The sequence below is a fragment of the Meles meles genome, chromosome 1, assembly GCF_922984935.1.
Source record: "Meles meles chromosome 1, mMelMel3.1 paternal haplotype, whole genome shotgun sequence".
Taxonomy (NCBI): Eukaryota; Metazoa; Chordata; class Mammalia; order Carnivora; family Mustelidae; genus Meles; species Meles meles.
In genome coordinates this window covers 153,341,634-153,361,877 of record NC_060066.1, presented here as the reverse complement: position 1 = coordinate 153,361,877, position 20,244 = coordinate 153,341,634, and the positions used below count along the sequence as shown (strand labels likewise).

Sequence of the window (20,244 nt, the reverse complement as noted above, 5' to 3'; positions counted from 1 at the left end):
CCCAGGGTCCTGGGATCAAGCCCCGCATCGGGCTCTCTGCTCAGCAGGGAGCCTGCTTCTCTGCCTACTTGTAATCTCTCTCTGTCAAATGAATAAATAAAATCTTAAAAAAAAGAAACATTGAATATTTCCTACATGCAAGAATTCTACTAATTACCATCCACTCCAGATCTTCAGAGTTCAAAGAGCCTCAGGAACAAATTATTTTTTAAAAGTAATTCAGATACGTATTACTTAAAACTTTCAGACACATCAAGGTCACCACAAGACGAGAAAATGAACGCCAGAGAACTTGGGTTCAGGCAGCGAGGACAGCTATGAGCATTTGGCGGGGTCCTAGGGCAGCCAAGAAGCTGCTCCTTCCTACAGGCGGAAGTGTGGTCAGCTATGCCGGGAAGGGGCCTGGGGGGAGCTCATGCGCAGGCGCGTGCCGCCTAAATCTGCCCAGGAACGGAGTAAAGTTCTCTTTTCTGTCTCAGACATGGTGAGTGAGGCTGTCCTTTCCTGTGACTGCGCGTGAGGCGTTTAGGTGGAGTAATACTGAGCAGCTCAGTCGTTCTAATTGTTTAGCAAGTATTGGAGAACAGTTGGGTTAAGACACTGGCCGTGAAAGCTTTTTTTTTTTAGGGTTCAGAGAGAGGGAAGTATTACTCAGCGTTTTTTGCAGACCTCGGGGGCGCACGTACGGCTTCTAATTTTATTTAGGCTTCCTCCTAAGAGGCAGGCCTCAAGATTCAACGGCCTGATTTCTCAATTCCTCAAAAGAGCCGGGCCAGTCGGTGGTTCTTTTTTACTTTTTTTCTATATTTTATGGCTCAAAACCGATAAAGTCATTATTGATACGTTCTTTGAAGATGCAGTAAATTTTAAGTGGGATCTGATGGAAATTCACTAAATTTTTTTCGGTAATAGTCGTGACCTACTTAGAATGAGTTTTAACTGTCTTGATTACAGTAAGAAATGCGGGGAACTGGAGCAGTATCCTCATTTCCTGAGGGCTTGTTGCAAATGAAGAAACTAAGACTAAAGCTGGAGAAGATGAAACTAAAGTAACATTGATAAATTGATAACCTAAGATTAGTAAAATTTAAAGAACTTAACTGCGAATTATGGGCTAGTTGTAGTTTATATATAAATATTTTAATGCTTTAGTTTTCTCCTGCATGTAACTAAGTTCTGAATTGGCAAGATGGGCTGTTTCGTGGTGTTTATTTTACTTTAAGTGAAAGATAAGCAACAACAGATGAGGGTAATAAATTTTTGGGTCAATGATGAGCTGGCATGTATTCTGAATCCGAAGCTGATTATTACTACTTTAGCTCTAGAATTACTCTGAGACCTGAAAAATACCCGAATCTTCAGAAGAGCTTTAGTGCCTAATTTCTTTCTGGTCAGATACCTAGTTTTTATATAGAAAGTTCTGTGTGGCAAGGTGGAATTAAAGTAAAAAGTTAAGATGTATATTAAATATATACACTGGGGTCAAGCATAAAAAAATGAACAGTTACAAAGTCACTGCTTTTTTGTTTTGAAAGGGGACACCGCAGAAGGATGTTATTATCAAGTCAGATGCACCCGACACGCTATTGTTAGAGAAGCATGCAGATTATATCGCGTCCTATGGCTCTAAGAAAGATGATTATGTATGTATGACTTTGTGTTGAAAGTTCATTTTATTTTGAAGAAATGACACTATTATGCATGAACAGTAAATGGGTCAGTATTTGTGGCCCGTGTTTCTTAAAAATGGTAACTCCATGCATGCGGAGGACTGAAGGTCTCTCCATGAGTGCAGTGAGTGTACCTTGGTATCAGAATTAACCATGGTTTTCAGAGGCTTTGACAGATAAAAGATTACCTATTTGCCTAGATTTTTAAGAGGTTGGAGGTAGAGAAAAGATTTGTATTTTTGTCCTTGAGGTATTACTTCCAAGGTCAGTGATGTGTTGGCATGTATTACCTGAATATATGGCTGATGTGTAATAACACTTTAGCTCTAGAATTACGCTGAGACCTTGAAAAAGTTTACCTTAAGTTTCAAACCTTGAAGAATAATTTTCCTCTCTGGGGCTAAGTAATGAAACTGAAAGTAAATTTTTCTGTGTAGTGTCCAAACAACTGAATTAATTTACCATTTTGGGAAACATTGGTGAATTGGTGACTTGTTAAATTCCGTAAGACTACTCACCAGACTGAAACTTTAACATGTATTGCATTGGTGACTAGCAGAAATTTATTTCTGATCTAGTCTCTGTAACAGTTTTTATGTCTCTGAGTAGCTACTCTTAGCTATTTAAACTTTTGCATGCCTTGGCTATTTTGGCTTCAAGTTGTTATACCATTTACTAATAGGTAGTAGATAGGCTTTGTACATAGTCCATATATTAATAGAATTGATACTTGATAAATATGATGTCGGTACTCCGAAAGAAATACTCTGTCCCCAAACTTGAAAAAAGTTGGTATATTTTTTTACTTATATGTCTGGTTAGATCTTAAGAAAGATTAAAGTCCTATTTGTATTGTTAGTTGCAGGTGAATTTATCATATGCATTGCAGATACTACCCCCTCCTAACCCCCAGTATTGATAGCCCCAATTTAAAAGTAACACTGATGTTAGGATGAATTGAATTAAACAATAAGTGTGGCTAGTTTTTACATGTTCTACCACTTTAATAACCCTGCATCAATTCAAACTGGAACATTAAAATAATTGTGTATTTTAGGAATACTGTATGTCTGAGTATTTGAGAATGAGTGGTATCTATTGGGGTCTGACTGTAATGGATCTCATGGGACAACTACATCGGATGAACAGAGAAGAAATTCTGACATTTATTAAGTCATGTCAACATGAGTGTGGTGGAATAAGTGCCAGTATTGGACATGACCCTCATCTTTTATACACTCTGAGTGCTGTCCAGGTAAATGCTAAAATTTAATAGTCTTGGTAGTTTATTCTCTTACCTGAGAATGGAGAAAGTGAACTGGGTATTAGGAACATGACAGAATTGGTATCTGTCAGTAAAGTTTTCCTAATATTTTCAAATGAAGCCTGTATTTTACAAGGTCAGTGATGTGATGGCATGTATTAGCTGAATCCAAAGTTGATGTAAATTGTAAAATTACACTGAGACCTTGAATGATAAAATGTTTATTTTCAGTATATGTAAATAATTTTGAAAATCACCAGGTAGAGTTAAGTGGTTTAATTTTGATAATGTGAAGATCCACAATTACGACTTGAAAGTCATCTGGGGGCATCTGGGTGGCTCGGTAATTGTCTTCCTTTAGCGCTGGACTGAGCCCTGCTTTGGACTCACTGCTCAGTGGAAAGCCCACTTATCCCTCTCCACTCCTCCCTGCTTGTGTTCCTCTTGCTGTTTCTAACTTGCCAAATAAATACAATCTTCTAGAAAAATACTATAAAGTCAACTTCTATATATGTAAGTTAGTATATTTAATTAAAAGTTTGGAATACGAAGTTACAATTTATATGGAGGAAATAAATTCTTTGTTATTGGTTTGGGTTTGTTGATAATGCCTGTGGCATAGTAGAAGATAGTCTGCCCTTTGTGAAAAGGTCACAATGTCCACAGATAGAAGGACATGCTTGCTTGACAATTTAAAAGGTAGTTGAGGAAGAACATCATTAGAACAAACATAGCAGTGTTGAAGTATTTACTTAATTTGTTTTGTTTTTGTTACAGATTCTTACTCTCTATGATAGTATTAATGTTATTGATGTAAATAAAGTTGTGGAATATGTTCAGAGTCTACAGAAAGAAGATGGTTCTTTTTCTGGAGATATTTGGGGTAATGTCAGTCTCATTCATGCTACCCAAAGTACCAATATTAAAATCTGTTTGGGTGTTTATTGTAGTGATAAGATTTGTTGAAAGTTTTTAAGTACAGTGAATTGGAGGCTTTGCTAATAATTATAAGGAGACTTTTAAGTTTTTGATCTTTTCAGGTCCCACTAAGCAGCTGGTCTTACTGAAGTTAAATGGTCTGCTGGAAGTTCCAGCATGCACTGTGTTAGTTTTATCAGCATACAAGAGGACTGGAACAGAGGGGGCCAGTCTAAAATTTGAGGTAGGTGAAATTTTTTCCCCCAGTATTTGGTGGCTTTGTAAAGGTGTTTTTTTTTTTTTTTTTTTAATAAACTATTAAATGAAGAGGGAGAGATATTCAAAAAACTTTACAAACTTACTGGATATTTGAGTGGAGGGAGGGAATAGTACTATACTTGATAAATGTAGATAATCTCTGCTTTAGGGCTGAATACAGTGCAGGCCGGAGAGACCAGCTGCTTCATGGGATGTGAAAATCTACTTTTATATGATAGGGTAAGTTTATTGTCATATTAGAAATGGAGTTGTCTTTTTGGTTCTGTGTTACCTTCCCTTTCTGGGTGCTCTAAGCAACTTAAGATAATTTTGCTGTATTTTTGGCAAATTTTCTAGTTCTTGGATTCCTTAGAAGTGATTTTAACTTCAGATTCAGCTTTCGTCCTGCTAAATTAGAAAGTAAATGTAAAGCTTGAACTCAATGGAAATTTAAACATGGTAGTTGTACAGTTTGTTTTCAGTTAATTGGCGTTATATATTAGGATCAGCTGCCTCTGGTAACATTTAGTTTTTATTTAATTTCCTTTTTCTTTTAGGAGAAATTGATACAAGATTCTCTTTCTGTGCGGTGGCAACCTTGGCCCTGTTGGTAAGTTTTGAATATTGTATTGGAATAATTAAGTTCCCATGATTATTCTGGAATTCAGTAGGCTTATTTTTTCTGTTTGTAGGGGAAGCTAGATGCTATTAATGTGGAAAAGGCAGTCGAATTTGTTTTATCGTGTATGAACTTTGATGGTGGATTTGGTTGCAGGCCAGGTTCTGAATCCCATGCTGGGCAGGTAATTTATTAATGCAAATTAAAATATGTAAGTTTTGAGGGGGTAAGTGAAAAATTGGGAAAATATATTAATAGCAGTTTCAGTGTCTGTTACATATGACTGAAGTTAATTTAAATGTAATATGGGATGTTATATAAGAATTGCTTAAATGCAGATGAAGAAAGGCATTTTTATAGTAGTTTTGTGTATATTCCCTGTTGGTGGAAGCCCCTGGCCCAGGCAACATAAGTAGGTTTATTATCACGAAAGATACATTTTTATTTTCCACTACTTAAGTGTCCCCCAAAGTTTTGTTTATTTAACCTCTGTACCCAGTGTGGGGCTCAAACTCATAACCCCGGGTTCAGGAGTTGCATGTTCTTCCAACTGAGACCGCTTTTATTTTCCATTAGTTTTTAACTAAGTAGATGGAAACATTCTTTTCCCTGCCTATTCTGAATACCTGTTTGCTTGTGCCAGAGAGGCAGTTATATTTGTAAGTAGTATTTGTACTATTGTGCATTGTATCTGTAAGTAGGTGTCCAATAAAATTTGCTTTTAGAGCCACCGGGCTGGCTCTGTAGAGCATAAGATCTTCCATCTTGGGGTTGTGAGTTTGAGTCCCATGTTGGGTATAGAGATTACTTAAAAATAAAATCTTTAAAAAAAAGGTGTTTGCTTTTAGCTGTGAAGAAAATGTTGACAGTAGTATTTCATTGTAGAATTGGATCCTGGAATTAGTATGTTTGGATTTGTTCAGATAGGTATGTGATATTTATGTGTTTGCAATTCTGACTTGTTAATAGGAAGCAAGTTTTTAGACATAAATGGCATTTTAATTGAGTAGTTTTTATTACTACACTACTGTTGAAAATTGTTATACACATGTACTTTATGTCTGTAATTTTAGATCTATTGTTGCACAGGATTTCTGGCTATTACTAGCCAGTTGCATCAAGTAAATTCTGATTTACTCGGTTGGTGGCTTTGTGAACGACAGTTGCCATCAGGTGGACTCAATGGAAGGCCAGAGAAGGTATTGATTCATAAGATACTGTGTTCTAATAGCTTTATAACTACTATAGCTTCTTGTAAATTGATAACGTGCTTTTATCCCTCCCCCCATTGCAATTTTTCAGTTGTACTCCCTAAAAAATGCTCTTAGCAAAAGTAAAACAGCTGGAGTGGAGATACTTATTATGGTATCCATTTAAAAGACTTAAGGAAAAGATGTGTATGCTGCCTTCTGATGTTCTTTCTATGACAAATCTGTCTTCTGGTCTTGCCAGTCATGAAGTGGATTCTGGAGTTACCTGAAGGAAAACAAAATAGCAAATATCCTAGCTTAGAAATATATTTTATATTCAGACATAGTATGTATTCTTAAAGTATCTTTTTCCCTACCCTGAGGGTCTTAACGTTTTCCAGCCATTGAAATGAAGCTGTTTCTTTAAACTTTTAGTTATAGACCTATACCAGGGAAAATCAGTCCTGCATTAAAAGCTTGCTTTAGGGGCACCTGGGTGCCTCAGTGGGATAAGCCTCTGCCTTCGCCTCGGGTCATGATCTCAGGGTGCTGGGATTGAGCCCCATGTCAGGCTCTTCGCTTGGCAGGGAGCCTGCTCCCCCTCTCCTTCTGCTTGCCTCTCTGCCTACTTGTGATCTCTCTCTCTGTCAAATAAATAAAGAAAATCTTGAAAAAAAAAAAAAAAAGCATTCTTCATACCTGGGACCCAGTGAGTAGTGTTAAATGAATACATGTATTTTGTACAGAAGTCTCTGTGTCTACTTCATGGGTGTGAAAGGACAATTTACCAAATTAATGACTTTTAAAAATTACATTGCAAAATTTTTATTTAAAATCCTTATTAAATTTTTTAAGAAAAACCCAACTTTTGACATTTTGATTTGGAGAAAAGGGAATCAAATTTTCCTTTGCACATCCATAGTTCTCTTTCCTCTCACATACTATGTTCTAAATTAGGTCTGTGAGGGCCAGGTAGTAAATGTTTTCAGTTCTGTAAGATACACAGTCTTGTTGGCAAGTACATAACTACCCTAAAGAGTAGATGGTGCCATAAGAAACCAGTGGGGATAGCTGTGTTTCAGTAAATTAACACTGGTTACATTTGAATTTGATGTGATTTTCCTATCACAAGACTGTTTTTTGTTTTTCTGGGTTTTTTTTTTTGTTCTTTGTTTTTGTTTTTTTAGACTGTATTTTAAAAAACGATTTATACATATATAAAAAACTACTTCGGTTGTAGTCTAAGTTTGACTTCAAGGGCTATGGATTGCTGGATCCTTGACAGAAAATGTGATAGGGCATGGTGGTGCTTTTGTCTGGGTCATTGTATTTTTATTTTAGATTTGCTTGTTCAGTATTTATGAATAAGTTGGGTGGGGAAATACCCACAGGTGGTTTCTAGCTACTTAACAGTCCAGTGAAAAACCTGTGCAACTTTTAACAGTTAGAAAACGGGTCAGGGTTGGGATTGCCAGGAATCTGCACTTACAGTGTAGGATAGTTTTTTATGTGCTTATGAATCACCCAGTGCTTTTGTTGAAACGATTCTTCAGTTGAAGGTGAGATTTCTGCTTTCTTTCTTTTTTTTTTTTTTTTTTTAAGATTTTATTTATTTATTTGTCAGAGCACAAGCAGGCGGAGTGGAAGGCAGAGGCAGAGAGAGAAGCAGGCTCCCTGCTGGACAAGGAGCCCGACGCAGGACTCTGGGATTATGACCTGGCGGAAGGCAGCGGCTTAACTGACTGAGCCACCCAGGCGTCCCGATATTCTGCATTCTTTAAACCCAAATGACCTGTATTTGAGGAGCCAGGCTTTAGGTTATTTTTAAGCAAATTACATACCTACCTGGACAGCACTTGTTGAAAGTGCTCTGACTAGGGAAATAGAACATATATCGCCATGGATTTCATGAGTGTTAACCACCAGCTTCTTGGATAAGGGGCATTCATTGCAGGTAAAATAAAGGTACAGGGATAGTTGTTACTGAGTGCGTAAACTCTGAAACTTTTAGTGTGGGTGTCTATGGATTGAAATGTTTGGTCTTATCCCAGTGATTTTTTTTTTTTTTTTTAAGATTTTTTATTTGACAGACAACAGATCACAAGTAGGAAGAGAGGCAGGCAGAGAGAGAGAGGAGGAAGCAGGCTTCCTGCTAAGCAGAGAGCCCGATGCGGGGCTTGATCCCAGAGTCCTGGAATCATGACCTGAGCTGAAGACAGAGGCTTTAACCCACTGAGCCACCCAGGCGCCCCCAGTGATTATCTTTAAATCCAAGTAATTGTATTTATGAATTTCAACATCTCTAACTGTATGTCAGTATATCCCTTAGTCTCCTCCAGCACCCCATGTTTGGACTAGAGAATAAAATTGCGGCAACTGCTTGTGGTTTTTTTCCCTCCTAGTTACCAGATGTATGCTATTCATGGTGGGTGTTGGCTTCCCTAAAGATAATTGGAAGGCTTCATTGGATTGATAGAGAGAAACTTAGAAGTTTCATTTTAGCATGTCAAGATGAAGAAACAGGAGGATTTGCAGACCGACCAGGAGATATGGCAAGTATATTTCTGACATGTTCATGTAAAGTTACATTGCTTTGAGTTACCTTTATGTCATTTCCAGAGTTAAAAATGGATGATAATTAAAGCTTTACTTTTTAAGCAGGATACTTTCTAGGTAACTTTTGAGAATATATGAAGGGAAAACAAGTTTGCAGAAATTTCTCATCACTTAATTGTCAAAAAAAATGTGTATGGTAAAAGGTCCTATGTTTAAAAAAAGTTTGAAGTCATTTTTATTTTAGAAAACTAAGCATTTATTCAAGTAAAGAAAATACAATGGAATCCAGTATAACTTGTTCAGAAGTAGGGTTTTAGAAGTTTTTCATTTTTGTAATACTCTATAAATTCTTATTTTTTAAATAGGTAGATCCTTTTCATACTTTATTTGGAATTGCTGGATTGTCACTTTTGGGAGAAGAACAGATAAAACCTGTTAGTCCTGTTTTTTGCATGCCTGAAGAAGTACTTCGGAGAGTGAATGTTCAGCCTGAACTAGTGAGCTAGACATTGATGGAGACGTGAGACATTGCTTAGTATAGTTTTGCCATCTTAACATTCCTGTAAAGTGCTTAACAAACTTAAAAATGACTGCTGTGTTACTATTTTGTATATGAATTGTATTAATTTTAATAAATTATGTAATTATGCATAATGTAAAATAAAGATCTTTATCTTCAGCTTTAGATTTCCTTCTGCAATGCTATTTTTCTGAGTACAGTATTTTGTTTCTGCTTCATTGTATTTATTTGTATGTTTCCTTAACAGCAAACTCCGTTTTAAAGAACTATCAAGAAGTCTTGTGTTCTACTTGTTTTTCCCATATGCTTTCATGTTCTATGATAATGGCTAATGTAAATTGATCTATATCAGTGAGAATGTTAATTGATTAAAAATTGATAAACCCACCCATATATGAATTAAAAGATGAACCAGAATAAACGGCTGTTGAAATTTGGGACTGTTTCATAAGTTAATGGTTACTTTGAATTGATATAGAAATTTAGGTAAATGGCACATTGCACCATTTTAGAATAGGACAGCATTCTGGACTACATCTTATTTTTTAAACATTTCTATGTCAGAATGCCAGCGACCTATCCAAGGAATTGTTGGCTTTTAAGGAAATAGAAGTTCATATTTTCCACAATATTTTTTGAAACTTCCAGAGGACTGGAATGAGCACAAGTATTCTGAGACTCTTGGATTCTTGATGAAAATAAGGTATTTCAATGAACATTTTTCTTGGAATGGAAGTTGAAATATTCTCAAGCATGTTGGCAAATGCTAGTAGTTGTTTCAAGAAGGATGATCAGTGGGGCTCTTGGCTTGCTCAGTTGGTGGAGCATGCCACTCTTGATCTTGGGGTGGTCAGTTCAAGCCCCAATGTCTACCATTATTTTGACAGTTTACTGAAGAGTTTAGGCTGAATTGCCATTATTTTTCTGAAAGTTTGGATTGGATGGAATATAATCTTAAATGGTATCAATGGAAGTATTTGAAGGAATTTTGAGGATTCCAGTCATTGCATGTGGGTGAACTGTGCTGTTAGACACCTGACTTAACTGAGGTAATTCAGCAATTGCATGAATACAGTTTTTACTATTGAAGTATAGTTCCATTAGTTTCAGGTGTACAACATAGTGATTCCACAAGTCTGTTAAGTTACGATTAGTAATGTTTGAATATATTTCAATAGCAGTATCCAGAGTATTTTCTCAATCCTAGTTTCTCTGTGAAGTTGGTACTATTTCTATATTCAAGAAAATAGGCACAAAACTTAATTTCATGGAGGTAAGTTGTTGCAAAGCTAGAGTTTAGATTTATATAGTCTGTTCTTAACTAATTTGTACCTACAGTATGAGAAACAGGGAGCTGTCCAAGAGAGATCTCATCCATTGACCTGCTTCTTAGGTTATTGCAGATGCAATAATATGCTTAATGGGTGAATATTATCTTGTGATATGACAACATCCTTGTGGATATTTAAACTGCAGGAGGTTAATGGCTCCTTTTTGTGTTTCTCCGCGAGAGCAATGTTAGGTGGGCTGAACACTGACATTTGTCTACACCATTCGGTGTCTAGTGATGGACAGTTTGTAAACTTAAAAAGCTAAGTGTATTTGGGGGGTGTGGGAGATACTGAAAAGCAAACACCTTTAGTAAAAATACAGTGCCGTGAGACTAACGGGGCTACCAGATTTGATGGCCATTGATAGGCTCTGAAGAATTCTGTTCAGTTGATCACCCTGCAGATTGAGGAGAGCTGTACTTCAGATTAAGCTCAAAGCCAAATCCTGTGGTGGGTGAAAGGACTGGGCACCGGTAGGAGTGGGGGCCCCCAGGCGTGGGTGGGGGAAAAGCTGGGGCTCCCTGCGCCTGCGCACGGGGCCTCTGTGCGTCTACGCGCCGTGCTGGAGCCTTTTCCTGAGACGCTTCTCTAACTTCGGGTCAGTGAAGGGACGCTCAGCAACCTCAGACATCTGCTTGGGAAGATTTGAGAGAATGCGGAGGCCTGAGGTCTCGACATCAGTCTCACCGTCGGTCCCTGCGGCTTCCCTCCGTTTGGGAGAACCTCGGTCTCAGGGTCCTTGCTATAATTTCGGACTCCAGGAGACTCCTCAGAGCGGGCCTTCAGCGCAGGTCTCTGCGTCCACCTCTTCTGGCACGTCCGCCGCCGCTGGCGACCGGAGCAGCAGCACAAGCCTCCCTCGCCACCCGCCTGGCGCCCGGCCAACACTAGGCAAGGAGTATTTGGATGGATTCACGTAGCTAGAGTGGTGCAGCTCCGGGAGGTTTCCCAGTGTGGTGGCGGGTATTACTTCAGAATAGTTCAGTTGTGATGTGGTTGAGAGGATGGGAATGGGGTGCTCTAGGAATTTGATGGGTGTGAGTGAGTGAAAGCCCGGACTCCTCAAGTTGGTGTATGGTTTTTTTTTTCCTTTCCATTTATAAAGAATTTTTAAAAATTATTATTTTTTAAAGATTTCATTTATTTGACAGATCATAAGTAGACAGAGAGGCAGGCAGAGGGAGGGAGGGAGGGAGAGAGAGAGAGAGAGAAAAGGAAGCAGGCTCCCCGCTGAGCAGAGAGCCCAACACGGTGCTGGATCGCGGGACCCTGAGATCATGACCTGAGCCAAAGGCAGAGGCTTAACCCACTGAGCCACCCAGGCGCCCCTAAAATTATTTTTATTAACATATAATGTATTATTTGCCCCAGGGGTACAGGTCTGTGAATCCTCAGGCTTACACATTTCACAGCACTCACCATAGCGCATACTCTCCCCAAGGCCCATAACCCAACCATTCTCTCCCTCCCCTCCTCCCCCCAGCAACCCTCAGTCTGTTTTGTGAGATTAAGAGTCTCTTATGGTTTGTCTCCCTCCCTATCCCATCTACAAATTGGTTTTATTACAAGGCGGGGATGGTAAATGGCTCAGTTCTGAGGAAGGCTGCAGTAACACCTGGTTTAATACCCGTCTGTCTCCCTCCCAAAAGTATATGACAAATGACAGAATTTGTGGAGTTTGGTGATAGGAGTGGTTCCTCTTGGCTTCTGAACTAGGATGAAATGAAAATAGATTAAATCCAGCATTTCATCTAATTCAGTTGAATAATATGTTTAAGTATTTAACAGTGTATGTCTTTCAATTCAAGTTCAACCCTTTTATATTTGGACAACTCCCCCTTTGTGGAAAAACTATCACTGTTTTCACACACAATTTTAGCACAATAATAAGGTAAATGCCAAATCCAGTGCTCACTTTTCAGTTCGCCTGTGTTTAATGTTCTTGACCAGTCTTCTCTTGAACTTTTAAATTCTTTTTTTAAGATTTTATTTCTTTATTAGAGAGAGAGTGCAGACAGAGTAGCAGGCAGAGTCAGAGGGCAAAGCAGGCTGCCCGCCCAGCAAGGAGCCTGATGTGGGCTCAATCCCAGTACGCTGGGATCATGACCTGAGCCGAAGGCAGCCGCTTAACCAACTGAGCCACTCAGGCGTCCCTTCTCTTGAACTTTTAATTTGGTTTCCCTAATTCTCCTCTTCCTGTTTTTCTCCTGTCTTTCAGAGAACTGCTTTGCCTACCGTTATCAGTTCCCAAATTATGGTTTGTCCTTAAGAGTTTTGGGGTTTTATTCTGGGTCACTTCTTGGATGTGATTATCACTGCTGGGATCTCTCCTATGCTCCAGATTCCTATTTCGGACTGTCTTCTGAAGTTTCTAGGGGGAGAGACCAATGCACATCTCAGACTCACTATATGATTAGTTGAATTCATCTCTCCACAGTTCCTTTAGCTGTGCCTTAACTCTATCTAAATCTTAAACCTGTAAGACTTCAAATTTTTTGTATCATCCAGATCCAGTTAATAAGTCCTATCTTTCATTTATTTTTTTAAATTTTTTTAAAAGATTATTTATTTATTTATTTGAGAGACAGAAATCACAAGTAGGCAGAGAGGCAGGCAGAGAGAGAGGAGGAAGCAGGCTCCCTGCCAAGCAGAGAGCCCGATGTTGGGCTCCATCTCAGGACCCTGGGATCATGACTTGAGCGAAAGGCAGAGGCTTTAACCCACTGAGCCACCCAGGCGCCCCATATCTTTTATCTTTTAAATAATTCTTTCCTCTCTGTTTCTGTGCCATTATAGGCTCTCATTATTTTATGTGTGAATTATTGCATCAAACTCTAGCATTGGTGCCTGGATAAATGGTAGTACTACTTCCTGATAAAGTGGGTTTTGTAGGAGAAGCAATTTTTAGAAGGAAAATGAGTTCTGTATGGACATTGTAAATGTGAATAACCTTTAGGATATCCATATGATCACTCTGATGCAATTGAATATATGGATCTTGGATTAAGAAGAGAAACTTAGGAGAGATTCAGATTTGAAATTCACCAGTATATTTGAGGCCAGAGGAGAGAAGATAAAGAAGACACAGCAAAATAGAGGTCAAGGAAGTTGGAGGGCAACTAAGACAAGTGACTAAGTTTCCAGAAGGAGCTTAAAATCTAAAAGTAACCTGAGGACAAGAAACATCCCTCTCTGTCTCTAGTTCCTGATAACCACTGCCTGCCTTAGTTCCTTTAAGTCTGTGGTGGAGCACATGGGTTTTATATGCTTCTTTATGATGATATCCTTACACTGCATCCACACTTTTGTAAATACTTTCTTTATCAAACTTCTCAAAGTATCCTAGTTTGAATGTGTCATCCCGTTTCTACTGGTACCTGTGTAGAGGAGTCTGATTTTATCCTGTGGTGGGTATGGAGAGACAGTGAGGAATTGTGAGAAAGGAAATTTCTTTTTTGGAAAGATCATTGATGATTATGTGAAGAATGGATTAAAGAGGCATAATACTAGAAGCAAGGCCTGGAGAAGATACAGGCTTAAAAGGGGCGAATAGGAGTAGAGATGGGGAGAAATTTTAGTGGTATTAAGAATTTTTTTTACTAGGGGCACCTGGGTGGCTCAGTGGGTTAAGCCGCTGCCTTCGGCTCAGGTCATGATCTCAGGATCCTGGGATCGAGTCCCACATCGGGCTTTCTGCTCAGTGGAGAGCCTGCTTCCCTCTCTCTCTCTCTCTGCCTGCCTCTCTATCTACTTGTGGTCTCTCTCTGTCAAATAAATAAATAAAATCTTTAAAAAAAAAAAAGAATGTTTTTTACTAGACTTACTGATTGGGTGTTAAGACTGATGAAAGTGGAATTAAGAATGATTCCTTAGTTTATGACTTGAGTGACAAGGTGCAAGATGTTATAGTTGGCCACAACTGGTAATAAATAAGCTTTGAGGAAAAGATAGAGTATATTTTTGAACATTTAAAAGTCTGGAAAGATCTCTAAAAGTTTATATCCAAAAGGGAGTTAGATTTAGGGACCTAGACCTGCACTGATAGAACTTTCTGTGATGACAGAAATATTTTATATCTGTGTTAATATGGTAGCCAACAGCGAGATGTGGCTTTTGAGCATTTAAAATGTGGCTAGTGAGGCAAACAGAGTTTTAAATTTTAGTTATTTTTTATTTAAATAGTCACATGCAGTCAGTAGCTACTTTATTGAACAATGCATTTATAGACCTAAGAATGGGTCTTGCATTTTTATTTTTATTTATTTATTTATTTTAAAGATTTTATTTATTTATTTGACAGATAGAGATCACAAGTAGGGAGAGAGGCAGGCAGAGAGAGAGAGAGAGAGAGAGAGAGGAGGAAGCAGGCTCCCCACCAAGCAGAGAGCCCGATGCGGGGCTCGATCCCAGGACCCTGGGATCATGACCTGAGCGAAAGGCAGAGGCTTTAACCCACTGAGCCACACAGGCGCCCCAGGTCTTGCATTTTTAAAGCGTTGAAAAGTAAAAGAAGAATACTTTGTGATGTGAAAATTATGAGAAATTCAGATTTTAGTGTCTGGAAGTAAAGTTTTATTGAAACATAGCCATGCTCATTCATTTACTGTTGTCTATGGCTGCTTTCCCAATATAGTATCTGAGTTGAGTAATACCAGCAGAATGTATGGCCCAAAAAACCTAAAATATTTACCATCTGGCCCTTTATTTAAAAAGTTTACCAAAATGCACTTTACAGTTTAAGAGAAGTTAGGGCTTTATATTAAGGCTGAAGGGTATAAATAACTAGAAATAGATATTACTAGAGACCAATATAATAGATGAGATGCCCAGAGAAGAGGTATAATGCTAATTTGTGAGAGAAGGTAAAAAGGTGTGGAATCCTGGGAAGCCAGTAGTTGAGGGACAGATAGAGGTAAAAGAATCTGGCAAAGTAATCTAAAAGCAAGTGGTATGGGGCGTCTGGGTGGCTCAGTGGGTTAAAGCCTCTGCCTTCAGCTCAGGTCATGATCTCAGGGTCCTGGGATAGAGCCCCACATCCGGCTCTCTGCTCAGAGGGAGCCTGCTTCCTCCTCTCTCTCTCTCTCTGTCTCTGCCTGCCTCTCTGCCTACTTGTGATCTCTATCTGTCAAATAAATAAATAAAATCTTTAAAAAAAAATAAAAGCAAGTGGTATAAGGAGAAGCAGAGTTGTCATGGAAGTGAAGGGGAATAGGAGAAAAGAGCCCCAATATATATTTTTAAGAACTTTTATGTGCCAGGACATTCAGGTAGGCTGCTTCATGTATATTCTTTCTGATTTTAAGGCAGTTCTGTTAAGTAATATGTCAGTAGGGAAGTGCCTGGACAGGGAAATGAATCCAAGTGAGTCTAAAACTCTTTTTATACTATTTGTATGGACAGAAGGAGTTTCAATGAAGTTAAATCAAGTGAGGAAGAGAGATCTTGTAATTGCTATATACAGTAAACATAAATGATGTATTTGAAGATTTAGAAGGTAGTTTATGATTCTATCAAGAGTAGTCTCCACTTGAAGAAGCATATTAGTAAGCACTTTTCCTTATATTTTAGTACAAGATTATTTATCAATAGTACCATTAAATTTGCCATAATTTGCTGTATTTTTAGAAGTCATCAGATAAAGTTTTATAGAAAGTAAACATGATATAAATTATATTGATTAAAATATTGCATAATTCTGAATCTTTAAGAACTTATATTTAATTTTTTGAATTTAGGTTCATACTTCGGGAATAAAAGATGTAATGCAGAAAACACATTTGCATCAAATTTTAATTTTGGTACAAGCTCATCTTCTACACGAGATAGTAATTATCCTCAAATACTGAAAACTCCATTGTCTGCTGGAAATTCCCAGAGATCAGGTTATAAAAATTGGACACCACAAATGGGATATTCAGGTAAAATGAAAATGAGTGGGATGTTGATCGAGATGACTTTGAAACTTTTAAAACTTGTAAATTGTATATTAGGGTGGTTAAGTTCAATTGAAATTATTTGTAACTAATACAGGTGGCTGAAAGAAAATACTTAATTTACCTATATTCATAATTGGAGGTTAAGTTAATACTACATGTTTCTGATATTATTTGTTAATAAATGCAAGTCTGCATTATTTTAACTATTCTGACAAAAAAAAAGAAAACTCTTCCTTTTATACATGATACTTACTGAAATCTAGAAGTTGATCCTGATAGTACTGTTGTTCAGGATTTTGTTTTCATACTTAAATTTTAGTTTTTATCTAAATCTAGTTTCTCTTGAAGGGAAAATGGATGAAATAGTTCTTCATGTGTAAGTATTCTCTAAGGTACATGTAGTGGAATTTCTTGGATACAGGATATATGAATGTATACATTTACAAGATAATAACAAATTGTTTTTCTAAGTGCTTCTACCAGTGTACACTATTACTAGCAACATATGAGAGTTCTTGTTGGTCTGCATCCTCTCCAATGGTTGGTATTGTCAGGCTTCTTAATATTTACTATCTACTGACCCCCCGGGAACTGTTGCTACATGAGGAATGTTGATCTCTGCTCTTAGTAGGTTAGGTACTCACAGTGTGGTTGACCAGGTCAGCCTTGGTACGAGGAGGTTCATGATGTTGAGCCATGCATATCCTTGCCACCATGGCTGCTTTGTTCATAGATTTACTAAAGAAGCACTGGGGTGGCTGGGAAAAGAGGTTGGTTGACATCCATTGAGTGTATCATTTTGTCTACCTGATTATTAAGAGTTCCCTCTATAATAGTTGCCCTTTAGTGGGCATTCACATGAGACACAAATATTTTCACAGTTTATGCCCGTTCAAAGAGGTCCATCTGCATACTTTCCCCCCAGAGCTTTCCTTCTTATTATCTTCCAATCCCGTTTCTTCCAAGTCCCTGACTATCCAGTTAGACCATTACCAACTGCTTATGAATGAGTTTAAATCTGTACTTGTGGTATAGTACTACCTTATTCCAGATGTGGTAGATAACCAAAGGTACTGGTCAAAGTTCTGCTCAACAAAAGATCAAAGTGAACGAACAGCTAAAAAAATTAGAATAAAATACTATGCATATCAAGTATCTCAGTGAAAGAGTTTTATAACAGAAAAGCAAAGGAAGAAATTATAAAGTAAAAAGATTATCTATACAAAAGCAGATATCTTCAAGCTACAGATCAAGATTGGTAGCAACTATAAATCATTTTCATTGATTTACAAAATTTTCATAAATAGATGGAAAACATGAAGATTTAGTAAAAACTGTAGGAAAAGACATGAACATCTCAAAAGAAAATATAGAAAATGAATGGATAGGTTAAATCTGTTCAATTTTGATAGTAATTTTCAAAAATACAAATTTAAGTGTGAGTAAATTAAATTAGGACTATAAGGAAGGGAAGGGAAAACTGGGAATAAATCAGAGAGGGAGACAAACCATGAAAGACTCTGGATTCTGGGAACCAAAAGGTTACAGAAGGGAGAGGAGTTGGGGGATGGGGTAACTGGGTGATGGTTATTAAGGAGGGCACTTGTGATGAGCACTGGGTTTTATATGCAACTAATGATTCATTGAACATAATAATAATAAATAAAAGGAAAAATGAATTAGTAATAATAATATAATACATTTCAGATGTTAGTAATGGTAAAGACACAGTAAAATTGATTTTTCTCACATACTACTGATGGAATAAAAAATTGGAAAAAAAAAAAAAAAGAATTGATACAGGGCACCTGTCTGGCTCAGTCGGTAGAGCATGTCTCTTAATATTCAGTGTTGTGGGTTTGAGCCCCACGTTGGATGTAGAGATCATTTAAATAAAATTTTTTAAAAAATTGGTACAATTCTGAAAGAAATTTGGTAATACATATGCGATCCTTAACAAATGGTTTTCCTTTGTTCCAATAATTGACTTCTAAGAATCTACAGTAACGAAATAATAGACCCACAAAAAGCCTTAGGCACTAGAGTGTTCATTATATTATTACTTACATCAGAGATAACAGTATAAGCATTCTTTTAGAAGTTTAAGGGAGATATCTTCTGAGTCTACTAAATTTCTATTGGAACTTGGTATTTATTTTCCAATTAAAAATAGGAAGGTCATATTTTAACTGCAGAATTTAAACTGCCTTAGATCTAATATAAACTCATATATCTAATATAAACTCATTCATAATGTATAAATAAGATGGCTTTCATAGCAAAGAGGGTTTGGAGATTTAGACTTAATATATTTTTAAATGAACTCTTAAATTGACTATTCACTAAGATTACATAATTGTTTAATTTTGTAGGCATTGTAAAAGAAGAGTAAAAAAAAAAACAAATCTAGGTCAGGGACGTAGAAGAGAGAAGAAATGGGTTCTATTGAAAGATTGACAAGGCGGGGCACCTGGGTGGCTCAGTGGGTTAGGCCTCTGCCTTTCGCTCAGGTCATGATCCCAGCGTCCTGGGATCGGGTCCCACCTCAGGCTCTCTGCTTGGCAGGGAGCCTACTTCCTCCTCTCTCTCTCTCTCTCTCTATGCCTGCCTCTCTGCCTACTTGTGATCTCTGTCTGTCAAATAAATAAATAAAATCTTTGAAAGATTGACAAGGGAATCAAAAATAAATTTGCTTTTTGACAATAAAATTTTAGGTATTTTTGTCTGACATTTTTTAATCCATGTATAATACCTCATATTTAATTTCATATACTTTACCAAAAAAACCTTTTATATTATTGTATTTAATTCTTACAACAACTTTGTGAAAAAGGTTTGGTATTTCTACTTTCAAGATGAATAAATGGTAGTTTTATAAAGGTTTAACAATTTACCTGAATATTCATTGTTTGTAAGGCATAGATCTCAAAATCAGTAATAATATGTAAAAGCTAGGAGCACCAGATCTGGTGTCAGGCTGCCTGTGTACAAATTCTGACTTTACTAGCTCCATCTGTGCTTCAGTGTCCTTGTAGGTAAATGGAGTAAATAATGATATTTATTTGATAGAATTATGATAATTAAATGAGTTAATTCAAATAAAGAATTAGAACATTCTTAGAACTTTAATAAAGTATTATAATAAATATATAATACACATAATTATATATAATATATAATATATAATAAAGTATCCAACATTATATACATAGTTACATATAATTGGAATTTATAGTTATATAATATTTTATTTTTTTTTTCAAGATTTTATTTATTTAATATGAGAGACAGAGGCAAAGGGAGAAACAGGATCCCCGCAGAGCAGTTAGCCAGATGTGGGGCTCTATACCAGAACCCTGGAATCATGACCTGAGCTAAAGGCAGACGCTTAACCCACTGAGCCACTCAAGTATCCCTATAATATTTTATTCTTTATAAAATGCATTCATATATATAATCCCATTTGATCCTTTCATACCAGTTCTTGAGTTAGAGCAGTTATTACATTTTGTGATTTTTGATTATTTATTATGAAGTAGTTTGCTCAAATTCATATAGCTTTTAGATCCTAGAGAAGGACAAATAATCTAAGTTTTCTCATCCCAAATTCAGTTTTCCTTCATAACTGCATTCCAATAAAATGCAAAATAGGACAATGTATAAGTTACTTCTAATTTTGAAGTTAAGTTTTGGCAGAATACTTTGAGAATTAACATTGTTATTTGGTCTGGATATGAAAAGTTGTTTTCTGATGAGGAAAAAAGGGTTATTTCCTTGGATATTAAGAGCCATGTCCCGAACTTGATGCTTGAGATCTTATTGAAAAGAATGAGATCAATTGTGGAGGACCACGGGAAGGGAAGGAAAACTGAATGGAAAGAAATCAGAGAGGGAGACAAACCATGAGAGACTCTGGACTCTGGGAAACAAACTGAGGGTTACAGAAGGGAGGCGGGTTGGGGGGATGGGGTAACAGGGTGAT

At 37.2% G+C, this 20,244-nt stretch overlaps 2 protein-coding genes and 3 non-coding genes across 5 annotated transcripts in view; all 5 read left to right on the top strand.

The window, feature by feature from the left end:
- Positions 1 to 415: 415 nt before the first annotated feature.
- On the top strand, positions 416 to 9,433 carry RABGGTB (Rab geranylgeranyltransferase subunit beta). Its single transcript, XM_046023666.1, has 9 exons — positions 416 to 484; positions 1,536 to 1,643; positions 2,728 to 2,925; positions 3,712 to 3,817; positions 4,668 to 4,720; positions 4,803 to 4,913; positions 5,803 to 5,928; positions 8,322 to 8,471; positions 8,841 to 9,433. Exons 1-9 carry the CDS (start codon positions 416 to 418, stop codon positions 8,979 to 8,981), a joined length of 1,062 nt encoding a protein of 353 aa, XP_045879622.1. The 3' UTR covers positions 8,982 to 9,433.
- Positions 1,264 to 1,342, top strand: LOC123928781. Its single transcript, XR_006815809.1, has one exon. It is a non-coding gene; the product is annotated as a small nucleolar RNA SNORD45 (small nucleolar RNA).
- Positions 1,934 to 2,017, top strand: LOC123928771. Its single transcript, XR_006815807.1, has one exon. It is a non-coding gene; the product is annotated as a small nucleolar RNA SNORD45 (small nucleolar RNA).
- On the top strand, positions 3,070 to 3,141 carry LOC123928776. The gene has a single exon (XR_006815808.1). It is a non-coding gene; the product is annotated as a small nucleolar RNA SNORD45 (small nucleolar RNA).
- A 1,404-nt stretch (positions 9,434 to 10,837) lies between the features above and the next one.
- Positions 10,838 to 20,244, top strand: part of MSH4 (mutS homolog 4) — a 101,242-nt gene continuing 91,835 nt past the window's right edge. The window contains exons 1-2 of the mRNA XM_046023996.1: positions 10,838 to 11,217; positions 16,062 to 16,244. Of these exons, the coding sequence (XP_045879952.1) occupies positions 10,980 to 11,217; positions 16,062 to 16,244 (421 nt within the window). The 5' untranslated portion in view covers positions 10,838 to 10,979. The remainder of the gene's footprint in view (positions 11,218 to 16,061; positions 16,245 to 20,244) is intronic.

Excerpts from the sequence above, each read along its gene's own strand:
- RABGGTB (XM_046023666.1), top strand. The coding sequence starts at position 416 with ATGCGCAGGCGCGTGCCGCCTAAATCTGCCCAGGAACGGAGTAAAGTT. Across the intron at positions 1,644-2,727 it reads GCTCTAAGAAAGATGATTAT|GAATACTGTATGTCTGAGTA; the intron begins GTATGTATGACT and ends TGTGTATTTTAG. Across the intron at positions 5,929-8,321 it reads TCAATGGAAGGCCAGAGAAG|TTACCAGATGTATGCTATTC; the intron begins GTATTGATTCAT and ends TTTCCCTCCTAG.